This window comes from Hippoglossus stenolepis, chromosome 4 (assembly GCF_022539355.2).
Source record: "Hippoglossus stenolepis isolate QCI-W04-F060 chromosome 4, HSTE1.2, whole genome shotgun sequence".
Lineage (NCBI taxonomy): Eukaryota > Metazoa > Chordata > Actinopteri > Pleuronectiformes > Pleuronectidae > Hippoglossus > Hippoglossus stenolepis.
The window spans coordinates 26,343,124-26,359,119 of record NC_061486.1 but is presented as its reverse complement, the minus strand read 5'-3'; the positions used below and the strand labels follow the sequence as shown (position 1 = coordinate 26,359,119).

Here is a 15,996-nt window from a genome sequence, read left to right as displayed (position 1 = left end):
TCATATTCTTCAAGATGAAGTTTCAGGGTATAATACTTACTACAACTGCTTACTTCAATTTCAATCGATATTCGATATTTCAAATAAAAGAGTTTGGAATTGAGATTGGAACTTAAAACGTCTAGAGCTTGAAAGTTATGTTGTTAAATTTCACTTTACACTGCAAACAAAAGTTAGGTCTAGAGATTTAGATCTGGAATTTCAGAAGTACATGCAGAGGCATACCAAACAAATTGAGTGTGTTGTTAAGGTATGACACTGTATAGTTAATTGTATCCCTCTGGTTTGATATTTAAAGAGAGAACGGATTTTTCTAGGGACTAAAGACACAGAGGTTGTCTGTGAATGCAGTCAGTCGTGGGGACCCATGTTGATCACTGGTGCGCTTTAACCCTCGGTATAAGGAGGTGATCAAAATGTATATATTCATCCTGAACATAAAGAAAGATGCATCGGCCGCATGTAGCTGATGTAATGGAAGAACTTGTGATATCTTTTTTCTCTGTATGCTGTTTGTGAAACCTTCTGACCCCGGGGGCGTCTGACCTACTTGCTGGGCGCGTATTACGGTACCTGGTGAAGCTCAGTCCTCTCGTGTCCCCGTGTGATCCAGTTGTTGCGCGTTAGCTGCGGGGGTTACGGTAATCCTGACAGTGTGTGTCAGCTGATCCTCCTTCGCTGGCTCTGACTGAGGAGAGAAACCAGCCGGAGGAAAACACTGACTGCTGCTGCCACGGTTTAAGTCATGGCTGCGGAGATTCACTCGAGGCCCCAGACCGCCAGACCGGTTCTCCTCAACAAGATCGAGGGCCACTCGGACGCCGTCAACGCAGCCGTTTTGATCCCGAAGGAGGATGGAGTGATCACGGTCAGCGAGGACAGGTGAGCTCGCCGAGGAGGCTAGCGGTAGCCTATAGCTGGAGCTAGCAGGGATCCGTGTATTTGCTGGTCATTACGCTTGTAATCCCTGGTGCACTGGGTTTACAAAAAAGGGACAAAACTAAAGATAAGAATCCTTTTCATCTTCCTCTTTTTGTTCTTGTTGTAATAAATGAAACCGGGCTTAGCACAGGGGGGTGAGGGAGGTAGACACCCATCAAGAGGGAGTTCTCTCCATAGAATATCCGGGAACAAACTACCAACCCTCCGCAATACAGAACCGGACATAAACATGTAGTTATCATTCTGTAATGTTTGCATTTAGGGCTCATTGTTTGCGTCATGTATCCGTGTTTAAACGTGTTGGGTCAGGTTTTATTAACCCAACGCTTACTAGCTGCTTAGCTCCTGCTAATGTTGTAAACATAACCCAAACTAACCAGGTGCTGCCTTCAAGCGCTCCTTGTAATCTGCTTTATTTTGTCGTTGTTGTTTAAGCAGGACACAACAATTAAGTTATTTTATGTATATGGTCTCTCTGAACATTACACCTAGATAACTTGGTCACAGTAGTAAATAGATTTCTGGGGGTTGATTAAAATCAGCCCCATGTTTTCAGCAGGACCCTGAAGGCAGCTTGAACCTGACAGACATCACTGAGGCAGCAGTATCAGTCACATCAGTCCAGTCACAGGGTGTCATGGTGGCTGTCATGCTCAGTTTCAAGTGTGAAGAAGCAACATCCTCATTCACAGATAAAGGAAATTAGATGCTGTGAAGAAATGTGCTGCAGTTTCCAACATCGCACATCTAGACCACTTGATATTGAAATGGGAAGTTGTTTGTCGGTCGGAGATGCAGCACTCTCACATTCAGGTTCCTTGATTTTAAAACAGTCTTACAGGAGTAGAAGTAAAACCTTTAAAAAGTTTGGTTCCTCAAAAAGGTTGAAACTGTTTTAAATGCACTTAAATCATTGACAGTACATATGATCTTTGCAAAGTTGTCCTGTTTCTGTTTACGGTTAGGGCTGCAAAAACTTGTACAACATGGTAATATCTATTTAAGCTCAGTAGATGTTAATGATGGTCAAACACCAGTCAAAAGCTCGTTATGGTGTATACAACAAAGTAGTAGACGCTGGTAAAGATCAGATGTACATTTTCAGAAATGCTGAATTTTAAATTCTTTAATGTGTTTCAACAGTAATGTTCACCAGCTGAACTGATTGAAACTAATAAATGTGTAATCCTCCCCCACTCAGTACTTCCCTATGAACAGAACCAAGCTTTGTGTGTGAAGAGAATTAGGGCTGGTTTCCCAGATGAGGATTAATTCCTAGTCCTGGGTGAAGGCTTTTTTCAATGGATATTTCCATTAAAAAGTGTAATTTCGCATTTTTCTGTAAAACTCCTCATGTGAGAATCTGACTTGGTGAGACAAACTGTAGCAGATAGTTTTCAATGGGATGTTTTGGCTTGTTCCCTCAGAACGATTCGGGTATGGCTGAAGAGAGACAGCGGTCAATACTGGCCAAGTATCTACCACACAGTCTCCTGTAAGTAAGACTACACTGTCTCTGCCAGAAAAGGATGTTTGTCTGTGTGTTGAACAAAAAGATTTCCAGTCATACAATACAATGCATCTCTGCATCACGGCATGTATAGAGTTAAGTCGTTGCTCATGGAGAATCTTTGTGTCTTCCTCCCTCAGCTCCATGCTCTTGCATGTCATACCACCATGACAGCAGACGCATCTTCATAGGCCAGGACAATGGAGCTGTTGTGGTGAGTAACACTAACTCCAGCAAATGGCCTCATATTCTCGCTGCAAGCTTTTAGTAGTTCAAACAGACGATATAGAAAGAAAGCTGCATATCCGGTTTAAAATGGGCCACAGTGTCAATGTTTGGGCTCCTCCAAATGCCTGTGAGGGGCAGAATGGTTCTTAGAGTTGACACTGTGTTTGTGTGTGTGTTTGCTTTGCCCTCCAGGAGTTTCTCATCTCTGAAGATTTCAACAAGATGAGCCATGTCAAAACATATCCAGGTGAGAATTTGAGATAAGGACAAATTCCTTGCAACTGTCAAGTAAATGTTCCAACAGAAAACCCCAACAAAGGCTTCCAGTAATGATTATCAACAGGCAGTGTGAGTGAAGACAAAATGTTTAAGTTTACAGATCTGTCTGTCGATGTTTGTGTGTGTGCATAAGCGAGAGAGAACAAGAACGAGCAATGTCGGAAGGGGCTGAATGAATCATTGCTGTGTGTAGATCTACTATGAAGAAAGATTTTACACTCTTGAAAAAAAATATTGAAATAATTCTGTTCTGATCAGTACTGATATTGTAGCACTGGCCACAAACAAATCAACGAGTTGTGAACAGATTCACTAAGAGCTGTCCACTTGGAATCAGATCACTCAGGATGGATGTTTGAACAGGTCTGAACAGGGCCTCACTTCCACCAATGTTCTGGCCTTTGATACTCAACCTCACTGTTGAGGTCTGTTGTCGACAATTGTTGACAATTAAGAAGCAACAGCTCAAGCAAGTACCCATATACAGTCAGTACATTGATTTCTCCTCTCATAATGTCATGATTGGATGGTGGTAGGGATGTAACGGTTCACAAAAATCACGGTTCAGAACGCACCTCGGTTTTGAGGTCACGGTTTGGTACGTTTTCGGTACAGAAACCAGGAACAGAAAACATTAAATTGACATTAATTTGTATTTCTTTTTATCCAATCCTGGTTAACTGAACAGACTATGGCTGTGTCTTTCTTACCTTACTTTTGTTATTTTACAAAAGTAAAATAACAAAATTTGCAGAGGATTTGATGCTCTGCTGATACTAACAATGTATCCACTGTGGAGAACACTCTCACACTAGGGACAGAGGTTTATAAAGGGCTGGTGTGACTTGCTGGCTGAAATGCGGACGAGATGGAACTTCATAACGGGGCTCGATTACTTTCAGTGTGTGTTTGAACCCTGTGCTCTCAACAACAGAACGGTTGCATGTCCGCTGCTATACAAACACCAATGTCGCTCGTTATTGCTTTGACACGGTCTGAATTATTTGCAAGCGGCAGCCTTAATGCTGTGGGGAGCTGGGTTTGCAGGGAACTTGTTTTTTCCTTGTTCCACTAATGTCAGTGTTATTCCCAATGTTAGTGGGCATCATTCTGGTGACGCCGTTTCAATTGAGTCAGGATGTTCAATGTGCTACCAGCTACATATCCGATAGCAGTGGCACAATGTTGGCTTTTGTACAATCCACTTGTCTTTGTACGTCCTCATTATAGTTGACTGTGAAACTGAAGAGTTCCCACAAAGCGGAGTTAAATGATGAGGGAGGGTCCTCACACTCCTGTTTGTCTGCGGTCGCTATGACCACGAGCCGACAGCACATCAGGACCTTCGTTGTCTCTTGGAATTTGAGACGCACACAAATAAGTTCCGCACGTGGCTTCCCTGCATTAGTTCGGTACACGTGCGTACCGAACCGAAAGGCCCATACCGGAAATCTTCGGTTCGGATACATGTAGCGTTACACCCCTATTGGTTAGGACCAGAACTGCAGCCATGGAACCTCCTCAGTGGGAAATTAAGCATTGGGGGGAAAATGGTCAGCCTGTTGCTTTACACTACAAAACACCACATGTCTCCGCTGGAATGTTCCATCTGGTTTCCCACCACTAACAGTAATAGAGAATCAAGCAGCAGAGACCAAACTGCTAAAAAACATGACTCACAATCAGATCACATTCACATGTGTCTATGTAATTTCCTCAGAGTTGCTGACAAGGAAATTTCCCAAGAATCAAAAACTGTGAGCTTATAAATTTATGAGTAAATGACTTTGGAATTTAGTTTGGAAGAACTTTTCTCTCTGTAGTTCACTTCAATTACTTAACTAAATCTGTGTTGCATTAGTATACAGCAGCAAACAGTGTTTGAAAAGTGTCCTTTGCACACACTGCACAAAATATGGATTTTGGTAATAATAATTGAACTCAAGTCTGTTCTTCAGTAGATACTAGAAGAAAAAACTTAAAAGAAGCAGCAGAGGAGAAGAGAGAGAGGATCAAAGTTTCGGCTTCACAGGCTGGATTCATGGCTGTGGTTTGGTCACGAGGCAGGAAAATGCAAAGAATTTGAAGTAGTTTAGGGTACAACATAAAAAATACGCAGAATAGCTTTTTGTAGAATAATATTTTACTTGACTATAGTTTTACTTTTGCCCCAATTCTAATGTTTCATCTTATAAATATTTTGGGCACTTAAAGATGATTCCCTATCAGTGATGCTTTGTGTTATTGTGAGAACTTGATTAAGCCAGTATAGCACTAATCAGTGAGGTGTAATACAGTTCTTAACGTTTGTCCAGTTTGCTTTGTTATGAGCAGTGACTTTATCCCTCAGTTCTTTTGAAATTCTCTCATGTAAGTATCTTTGAAGTAGGAAAAATCTAATGTTTTCAAGAAAATATTTCCTAAAATGAATTAAATATTCACAACCAGCATACATTGTTTTTTATGACTGAATTTGTTACATAAAATGGCACAATTAGAGGTGTACAGTTTAGTTTGAGCTGTCTGGGTTATAATGGTGCTGCAAATGCTTTGAAATTTCAGTCAGACGTCTTATTGGATAAGTGATGGTATTATTGTATCCAAAAGGTCAACTTCATAGTGATGTCATTAGTCATTACTCAGGAGTGTAAGGCACCATATTTGCTACGATATGACTGGTTCACAGAGGCATCCAAGTGTAGGGTGGTTGTTCTGGTTTAAATGTTGTCATGTGTTGTCAGTTTAAAACCTTAGAATGGACCATTAGGACTGAGGGGAGTACAAATAGTTTGAAGGGATTTGTCTGTCTTAGTGTGGATTACTGTGTGGCTAAGCAGTGCCTCTGATGGGATCCGCACATGGAGAAGTCTCAAATAAGTCTGAGATGGTGCTCATCCGTGACGCCTTGAATATAAAGACCAAATAGATGTGATCGTGTTTGATGTTTAAACCAGCGTGACTTGTGTCTGTTAAACACGCTCTCTCTTTCTCTGTGTTTATGTGTATGTTTGTGTGTGTTTTGCAGCCCACCAGAACCGTGTGTCGGATATGGTGTTCTCCCTGGAGAGTGAGTGGGTGGTGAGCACTGGTCATGACAAGAGTGTGAGCTGGATGTGCACCCAGAGTGGGAGCATGCTGGGGAGACACTACTTCACCGCCTGGGCCTCCTGCCTACAGTATCCTTCATTCAATCATTGCGTGGACTAGTATCGCTCAGTTAAGTGTTTTTTTGACGCGTGGAGCCAGTTGAAGCCCTGACTGTACGCTCAGATATGATAACGAGACGCAGCACACCTTTGTTGGCGATTACTCAGGACAGATCACGCTTTTGAAACTGGAGAAGCAGACGTATACTATAATCACCACGCTGAAGGGTCATGAAGGTAAAGACACTCGGCAAACACACGTGCTTTCAAATTAGGTATCACATTTATCATTAGCACAGAGCAGTTGTTTTCACATAGCGAAGGTGAGTAGTCAGCACTGTTTGTCTCACACACCTCTACACACCAGCAGCCTTGTATGTTGTATATGCAGGTGTGGCTGCAATAAATAATAGATCACCCAGATTCCAGGTCATTCAATAAAACCACAAATATGTCGAAGTATTTAGCATTTTAAAATGGTTTGAACAAATTTTCCTGATTCTTACTGTTCAATTGACCGAGTGTTAATACAGGTCCGGGTTTTAAGGCCACATTAGCTAGATGGTTAAATCACCACCATTTCCAATAAATGCACTTTTTCTACTTTCCTGCTGCATATTACTGGTTACTGGTTTCATAGTATTCCATGGTAAAATTCCCAACAGTTAGTGGTAACATTTCAATCTTTAATTACTGTAATTACCATGGAGAATTGCTAGATACTGTAACTGCAGGAGAGCTGCTAGTGGTCTGGCCATAGCCTGCAACTGCTAGCATCCACTGTTGCCTCATCTGACATTTGATTTGTTTACATATTGATGTATTGTTTTGAATGCACATTACTTTGTTCATAATGGTTGTTCTTATATGAGCATTCGATTTACTTATTTTAATTTAAACCTATATTTGTAAAACAAAAAGCGTCTTTGGTAAACTAAAGCCTTCCTTCTTCAATGTTACTGTTACACATTTGATTCACTGTCAGTGCTATATCATTATTTTTTATTGATAAACATTTGATTTTTAATATAAAACTTGGTGAAATTATACATGTTTCTATATCATAGCGTCATCAAAGCATGTGGGATTTGTATTCAAGCGGCTCAGTGTACTTGTGGCTGTGTCAAGAAACTGAATCCCACAACAAAAATGAGTTGCCAGGGTTACTGCTCTGTGTGAAACAAACACTTCCCTGTGTTCTTCTTTGGGCATTCATCACACAAGACTTTGTTGGGAGGGAGGACTCATCTCATCAAAATGCCTGTTATAGGTTTGACAGTTTAGACGATAAACTCTCTCTCTGCAAAATGTCCTACTTCTCTCTTTGATGTGTAAATGTGCCCTGGTGCTGATGGTAATGAATTCTAATTAGACTGATAATACATATAAATGAGGGTGGGGCTGGGTGCAAGCTGGTCTCCCATCCAAATATTAAATTGAATTTATGATTGATCAAATTTGGCAAACCTAATGGACAAGTCAGACTTCACATCAGAGTTGTTATAATATGGGACTAAATATAAATATACAGGAGATAAACAACTATCTTGGCTCAGGATCAAACAGATGTTTCTAAATATTTTTTTATCAACATGTGTAATTTAAAGTATTTCTTATCTTTCATGTCAACTGATGGAAACGATAAATGTGTAAATTAATAACTTGACATAACTTAACCAGTTGATAATGTGGCTATAAGTGGAGCTTGCACTGTTTGCTTTCCCCTGCGGTTCATGCAGCTACAGTGTAATGATTCCTCCGCCACCTGCTGCAGGCTGTTGTTCATCATATGACAGATCTGACTTCTAGAACTGATGTCTGTCTCGCAGATGCTGAATATTTTACTGAAGAAAGTTTTCATGTTTGTGGTTTACAAGGCAGAGCAGTCAGAGGAGAGTGAGTGTTTAGCTTGAGGTATAGAAGAATAGACAGATAGTCTGTGTTGTGTGGTTGATCAGCTGATCACAACCGCTGAATCAAGGCTCAGGGCCAGGAACACAACGACAACATCCTTTTTGTTCTCCTTTACTCCCAGGGAGGTAATATTTAATTTATAATAATAACTTTATTTGTATAGCACTTATCTACAGAGTGAGGTAATATTTAATTATAATAATAACTTTATTTGTATAGCACTTATCTACAGAGTTACAAAGTACTTCACAAAATACATGGCAACATTGAGCTCGTCATGTGATCTGCTTTTCAAACATTTGCCCGTGAAGTATCCACAGCTTTCAGATAAATGTAGTGAGAGCAAAGACGATGTACCATGAGATGTAGGCGATGTGTAAAGTTACACAAACAGACATATGTAAGTAAAAGAACAAATACATCAAATTGCACTTGAGTAAATACTTTCTGTATATAACAGGCACAAATCGCCACATCAAGTTGGTTATCAGTGTCAGCAACAACATTTACCTCTTTTACACCAAAAATAACAGGTACACTACTTTTAAACACGGGTGAACCATAGACTGTATCTCTAGATAGCCTGTGTATATGACACTTAAATAACACAAACACATCTTGACTTTTATGAGCTTCTTTATCTAAACATGGGACATGGTTCAAATGTATAAAGTTTCTGAGTGTACTTTACTGATATGACGAGTCAGAGTTCAGTTGGGAGAAAGCCGCCCCTGACAGTGTTGTGATGTCTCACTCTGTTGGTTTTGTTGAAACTGTCCGTTAAACTAGGGATAGTACAGAGGTGGAACAGAGAGGCGATACTTCTGTCACAAACTATCTTTGACATGTGGTGACATCAGCATGCAGCGAGCACACGAACCGACAGCAACCATTTTTAACTAATGACAGCAGATATAATGAATCACCAGCAATGTTTATTACTTCTCTGCAAACCCACACAGAGTTTTAAATACTCTGGTTGAAACAGGTGCTCTAAGGTTAACAGGAGAGTAGAACTGTCAGCCAAACCCAGTTGGTCAACACCCACACTGACCTCAGTGTCTGAACTCCCAAAAGATATTTCAGTCACACATGCTAATTTTCACTGGCTTCTGCAGCAGGATGATGCTCTGTAGAGTATGTGGTATGAACTGTATGAACCAGGACTCTTTGTAAAGTTGGCCTAAGTAACTGGGTAAGAAGGGTCTTGGTCTGGGAGGTGACCAAAGAACCCAATGGTTTATCTAACAGAGCTAGATCTAGTGAACAGCAGTCACTGCTCATCACCTGACTAATTCCATCCCTATAGTGATGTACAGTACAATGGTGTTGTCAGCATCATGGTATGGAAGTGCTTCTCGGCAGCAGAGACAGGGAGACTGGTCAGAATGAAGGATGAATGCTTGAGGAAACCTGCCACACAGTCCACATAACCTGAGACTGGAGACATGTCCCCTCTTAGCCCAAGAATGACCCAAAGCACAAGCAACAACAAGACTGGAGTGTCCTTCAGTAATTCAACCAAAGTCCAGACTTAAACTCTATAATATGTCTTTGAAGAGATCTGATGATGGTTTACAGGCGCTTCCCATCAAATCTGACAAAACCCAAGAGGATCTGTCTGGAAGAATGTGATAAACTGGACAAATCCAGGTGTGTAAGTTTGTAGAGACCAAACCAAGAAGTCTCAAAGCTGTCATTGTTGCCAGGGGGCTTCCACAAAGTACAGATTTTTAAAGGTTTGGGTAGTTTAATAAAAAAGAGATTTAGGGTTTCCTTTTTATTATATAATTATTATTATATTATTACAATTGTGGGTAATGGATTGTATACTAATTGGCAAACCTTTTAATGTTATTCATTTAAGATTAATTGTAAAGCGGGTCACAATACGTTCTGAAGCCACTGTAACTATGATGATTTGCACTGAATGCTTCTTGCTCTTTCCAGACCAAGTGTTTAGATGTCTGCTTTACTAATAATATACTGTAATGTAATAGTGTTTTGGCCGTCAGGAGTTCCATTAACATATGGTAAAGCACTTGAACAGGTCATATTGCACCTTCTGAGGAGGATGGTCCTCCAGCTCCAACTATGGTTTGTGTATATTTGAGACTGCCTGTAGTTCCTCCAGCAGGCACAGGGTGGAGCCAATAGGTCAGAACATGACGCTGCCCTTCAACAAGCTCCTGCAGCTCAACATCACACATGTATCAAGTGTCTTCTTGTCTTTTGACCCCTCCAGGAAGTATAGGAGCTCTTTGGTGGGACCCTGTCCAGAGGCTGCTGTTCTCAGGGGCCGCCGACCACAGCATCATCATGTGGGACATTGGGGGCCGCAAAGGACGGACGCTATTGTTGCAGGGCCACCAGTAAGTTGTTCAGTGTTTCGTACATGCAGGGAGGTTGATTAAGCTTTTCCCTCCTCTTGTTTCTGTCAGGGATTAGGTGGCTTAAGGATTTGATTAGGAAAATTGGCTCCCACATCCACATGTTTAGTTTCTTCATTTCTCCTCAGAGCAGTGTCTTCTCTATCTCCCTCTGACACTCATCCCCACCCACACTCTCTTGTCAGAAGCAGGCCTCGCTGGTGTCAGTAACAGCTGTCCCCAGGTGCTGACTCTGTTTTTATCTCCTCTTCCCTGTCTAAAAGCATATTTCAGCTACTCCTATTTCAGCTCCCCCTGTTACTGGAGTTATCAATGAAGCCCATGTGCACCGACGCGTGTCAGAGTAGGCGTCTGTATCCTGTTTGCACCTTAGCAGGATTTACAGAAGCTTGTATCTCAAAGACACCCATAAAAATGAGGGCTGTCACGCTCCTGTAGTTCGGACAGAAACTAAATCTGCTTTTGACTTGCTCTTTATCTCTTTTCTTTTAGTGTCCCCTCTCACTCATTCTTGTTTTTATTCTATTTAACTCATTAAAATGCATTGAATATAAGGACAGATTTTTGCTCCTGAGTTAAGATTGTGGTTTTAAAATCTTCTTTATGAGCAGAGGATGAAAAACACTTGAAAAACAACAAAACATTTAATAAATCTGAGGTAGATCAATGATGTGCTTTACCTCCTCACTGTGCTTACACAATGTATAAGCAATATATTGATATACATTGACACCTTATTGCAATTGATGAACATTAAATTGCTTTAATTAATTTATCAGCTAGTTACTAAGTAAGTGGAGAAGGGCAGGTAGTGTGCAGTGTGTTCCAGAGTTTTTTTATTCTGGAAATAACTCTGTGATTGAACCATATACAAGAAATGTGCCTGTAAAACTAAAACATTGAGTTAGAAGAGCACAGGAACTGCCGAGGTCTGTGATGATTATCTGTGACTATTTCCTCAGTGAAGATATTGATAAATGTGGGCTTGAACCAGGTGTTTGTTTTGATTGTGAACATTTCAACTTATCTCGCTTTGCATTCTTTCTCTCCTTTCGTCGGCGCCCCCAGCGAACGAGTCCAGGCCCTGCGCTACCTGCAGTTGACGAGGCAGCTGATGTCGTGCTCGGCCGACGGCGGCATGGCAGTGTGGAACATGGACACACAGAGAGAAGAGGTTCGCATTCTGTTATAACCTGTGATAACAAATGACAGGTTTTATCAATACAATCAGATACTGAATTTACTGTGTGATAAAAGCTTAAATACCCTTTTATCAAATTATATTATGTATGGTTTACAATAATTTTTCTCTTAGGTTTTTAGCTTTTTTAAATTTTGATTTAAATAAATGTTTTTTACCTGCAGATTCTTCTGGGCATTGACAAATAATAGTAATAAAGTAAAGTAATAAATACAATACCATAATTTTAGTGGTTATTTAGTGATGATATAAGTGTCCCTATTGCTAATTGACAAGTTCCCTGACGCACTCCCTGACCACTCAGTAGAATGGTCAGGGTATTAGAAGTTTTCTTTCTCCATTTTTTGGGGGCCTCAGTCCTGGTGAATATGATTTTTGAAGCTCTCAGAGAGTTAATTTAATCCTTTACATATTTAATTGTAACCTTAAAGTGTCTGTGTCTCTGCAGGCGCCTCAGTGGTTAGACAGCGACTCGTGTCAGAAGTGTGAGCAGCCTTTCTTCTGGAACATCAAGCAGATGTGGGACACTAAGACTCTGGGGCTCAGACAGGTAGGAGAGTGTGATCAGTGTCCTGAGCAGCGGCCACTTCCTCAGTCAGGAGTCATTCTGACATTTGGGTGTGTTTCCTGTCTACAGCACCACTGCAGGAAGTGCGGCAAAGCTGTGTGTGGAAAATGCAGCACCAAACGCTCCACGTTTCCAATCATGGGCTTTGAATTCCCTGTGCGGGTGTGTGACGCCTGCTTTGACACCATCAAAGAGGAAGAGTGAGTACAGGGCTTCTCTAAAAACCTGTAAAATGTAATTTAGTCACACTGCACTCCTGTTTCCAGAGCACTGAGGGCAACTCGGATTTAATGCTGTCATTGTGTGTGTGTGTGTGTGTGTGTGTGTGTGTGTGTGTGTGTGTGTGTGTGTGTGTGTGTGTGTGTGTGTGTGTGTGTGTGTGTGTGTGTGTGTGTGTGTGTGTGTGTGTGTGTGTGTGTGTGTGTGTGTGTGTGTGGTGCAGTCGAACAGCATTGGCCTCGTTCCACGAAGGGAAGCACAACATCGCTCGCATGGACATGGACCCATCCAGAGGCCTGATGGTCACTTGTGGAAGCGACCGCATTGTTAAGGTCAACAACAGCTCTTTGATACCAGATAACCGTTGCATGTGTCAAACACTGAAGCCTTTAGGTGACACTCACACCAAAACCAATAAAATCAATATCATTGCTTTCATGCTGCTGCTGCTGCAGGCAGTCTATAACTCAGAAGAAGAATATATATTTGTTAATAATCATTAATGATCCCTTTGTTCCAGATTTTTAATACTCATGATTTTGCCGCATTTTTTATAGTTTATGTTTTTTTTTTACAGAACAACCTCTTTGAAGACTTAAATCAGTTTTTGGGAACACTTTTTCTATTATCTGACATTTTACTGACCATCAATGTACTAAATAAACATTTTTACAGATTAACTGAAAATAATTGTTGTTTGGCACATACTGTACATGTTTTCATTTGTACATCACATTTATTGTATATTTAACTCCATTGTATTACTTAGTGTAAATAATCTGTCAAAAATCCGTAAGATTCAGCTCTTGCAACAATGAATGCACAGCTTTGTACCAGGCCTCCTCCGTCACCATTATTGGCTGTTTTGTCTCCACAGATCTGGGACATGACGCAGGTGGTTGGCTGTAGCTTAGCAACAGGCTTCTCTCCACGCTGATTGACCCAGCCCACTACATGCTTCCCCCCGCGCTGCGGCCACTCTTCCAGTTTCATTTAAACCCTTCTGTAAACCACATCTCCCCATCGCACCTGGGATCTTCAGCTACATCCTGGCCTGCTATGGGTGAATGTTCCAGTGTGTGTGCGTGTGTGTGTGTGAGAGAGAGTGTGTTTGTGTGTGTGTGTTGTAGCCCTCCACATTCCTTTTGCTTCTCATCAAGAAATGTTTAATTTCACTGTCAGTGTGTGACTGACTTTTTACTTTTTGTGCTGATCTGAAACAGAACCCTAAGCACAATGGTGTGTATGTATGTGTGTGTGCGTGCCTGTATTGTAATCGTTCCTCTAATGGGAGAGACAGAATTGATATTGGTGTTTACATTCAATATATCTTTTGACAAAGGTCATTTTTTATTACCCTTGCACTGTAAAATCGCAGGCCAGCCCTTCCTGTAAAAACACACTACCTTCTCTTCCTTAATGTAATGGCCCACTAACTGCATTTTACTCCGTTTAACATGTACAAAAAACCCTAATCATTTGTATATAGCTCTACATTGTGTACAGTAGATAGTTGCTTGAAATGACTCACTGATCAGTGATCAGCTTTTTCTGTCTCTTCCTTCCTCTATTGTTTCTTTCACTAGCTGGCCTTAAATCTCTCTCAGGAGGTTTTACATCAGTAGGTTGTCACTGGGCGGGGGGCCCTTCATGTTAGTCGTCACTGTTGTGTGATTGTGAGATGCATCAGGCGTGATAAGAGACTGGCATCTTTCTCGATAGACGACGGAAATCTCCTGATTAAAAAAAAAAAGATGCTGCGGCAGGAAGTTGATACAATCGTCAGATGCTTGCATGGCAGCACCGATCCAGCCTCCACCTTATTATCTCATGTGAGCCAGGGAGAGAACATTTGAATATGTTGCTATACATGAGCTCTAGAGGACATTTATTTGCACAATTGGGTCGAGGCTTTCTCCGCAGTTTTCCTTTCACACATGAACAATGCAGCAGGAGATTCTCCACCTAGACGAGTTCACGACACAGATATGTTGGAGGTGGTGCAGCAGACAGAGGCAGGATATAAAGTATCTGCTGTGGAGATCACGTTTGTTTGCATCCTGTGGAGGATCTCTTGCTGTGTTTCCACATTAGCTCAGTTTTTACTAGGGGGCTGACAGGAGAAACTTCTTCTTCGTTCTAACATACAGCCCCTCTGGATGGTGTCCATAGATTACCCAGAGTTCAGTGCATTGAAGACTTCCTGTCGCAGCCATCCAGGGGTCTATCAGTGGGATTACAATTCGAGATTTGATTGGTGTGTGACTTGTGACAATTTCACCTTTTGTGTTTTTAAGTCTTCAACTTTATTTAGAGGTAATAAAAAAAAAAATAGCACAGCATTACTCTCTTGGAAAACCTAGGTAGATACCAAACAAAGCACTTATGGTGTCAATCCTCGAATGCCTCGTGAGAATTATTTTTCATCTGTAATTTGAAAAATATAAATACTAATAAAGTTTCTTTGGTGTAAAATTGAATTTCCTTCCACCATAAAGGCGCATGGGTACTGGGCAGTTTCTCAACTCAACTGAATGGACTCCCTGTCTTAAAAAGCCTTAAAGAGACACTGACGCATACAAAGTCTAGAGGTTTGTCACTCAGTGCTCAGTGCTTCTGAATATGTCCTTTGCTTTTCATCTCTGCCTGTTCTGAGCTCCCCCACCACCACCACCACCACACACACACACACACATCTGTTATCAAGGATTTCTCATAACACTCTCACCACAGCACTGAATTGCACAACTCGGTTGTCTTTTGTCTTTGAATCAAACAGAACCTTTTTGTTCGATGTAGCGTCCTTGTAAATAGCGGCTAATATCTTCTAATGATAGACTGATGCTTGCCTTATTGTTAGTGAGGAAGAATGAGCATTAATATGTTGGAATTTCTGATTTCAAAACTGTAGTCACATTCCAGTTCTTTGTTCATGTAGTGTATATTTATATTTGTAGTAAAGTATTTATCTATTATCACTCTAAGTGGTTGTTTTACTTTTCTTTGTGCCAGTCCAATAGTCTTTATTTCCTTGTAGTTACAAACCAGAAATGTGGGACGCTCCTTAATGAAGCAAATGAAAACTCAATGAACTGCAGTGTCAGATCTGCTGTATTTAACCTCTTCATATGGCCTGAGATCGACTGGTTGATCATCATCATCTTGACAGCAAATTTCCCAAGATAAACTCCAAGGATGTGACGTATGTGCTCGATCCCGAGTGCCTTGCCTCAGCACCTCTTTTCTGCTACTGAGCAAACCGTTCTGTAACACAAGCTAACTTCAGTTTAGAAGTGGAGTGTGGTCCATTGTGTCAGGAAACAGCCAGAAAAATACATACTCTACATAAGAACAATAAACAATGTACAAAAAAACAATTAGTGTCACAGACCTGTCTTATTGGTAAAATTATAGCATCCTGAGGATGCTCGCTCGCACCTGAACAAGCATCAGGATGGTGACTGCAGTTCACTTAATGGCCACCAAATATTATTGATGGTATAGGAATTGATTTTTTCAGCTTCTTGTAAACACAACATTCACCTCAAACTACCATTAAGTTCTTGTAATGTGCTAGCATTCATTTGGAGCTGTGTTTG

At 41.0% G+C, this 15,996-nt stretch overlaps 1 protein-coding gene across 1 annotated transcript; it reads left to right on the top strand.

The window, feature by feature from the left end:
• The first annotated feature begins 660 nt into the window (after positions 1–660).
• wdfy1 (WD repeat and FYVE domain containing 1) lies at positions 661–15,381 on the top strand. Its single transcript, XM_035154605.2, has 12 exons — positions 661–882; positions 2,370–2,437; positions 2,593–2,666; positions 2,873–2,927; positions 5,985–6,135; positions 6,230–6,342; positions 10,265–10,391; positions 11,478–11,583; positions 12,059–12,160; positions 12,248–12,378; positions 12,621–12,729; positions 13,275–15,381. Exons 1-12 carry the CDS (start codon positions 746–748, stop codon positions 13,332–13,334), a joined length of 1,233 nt encoding a protein of 410 aa, XP_035010496.1. The 5' UTR covers positions 661–745; the 3' UTR covers positions 13,335–15,381.
• Positions 15,382–15,996: the final 615 nt, after the last annotated feature.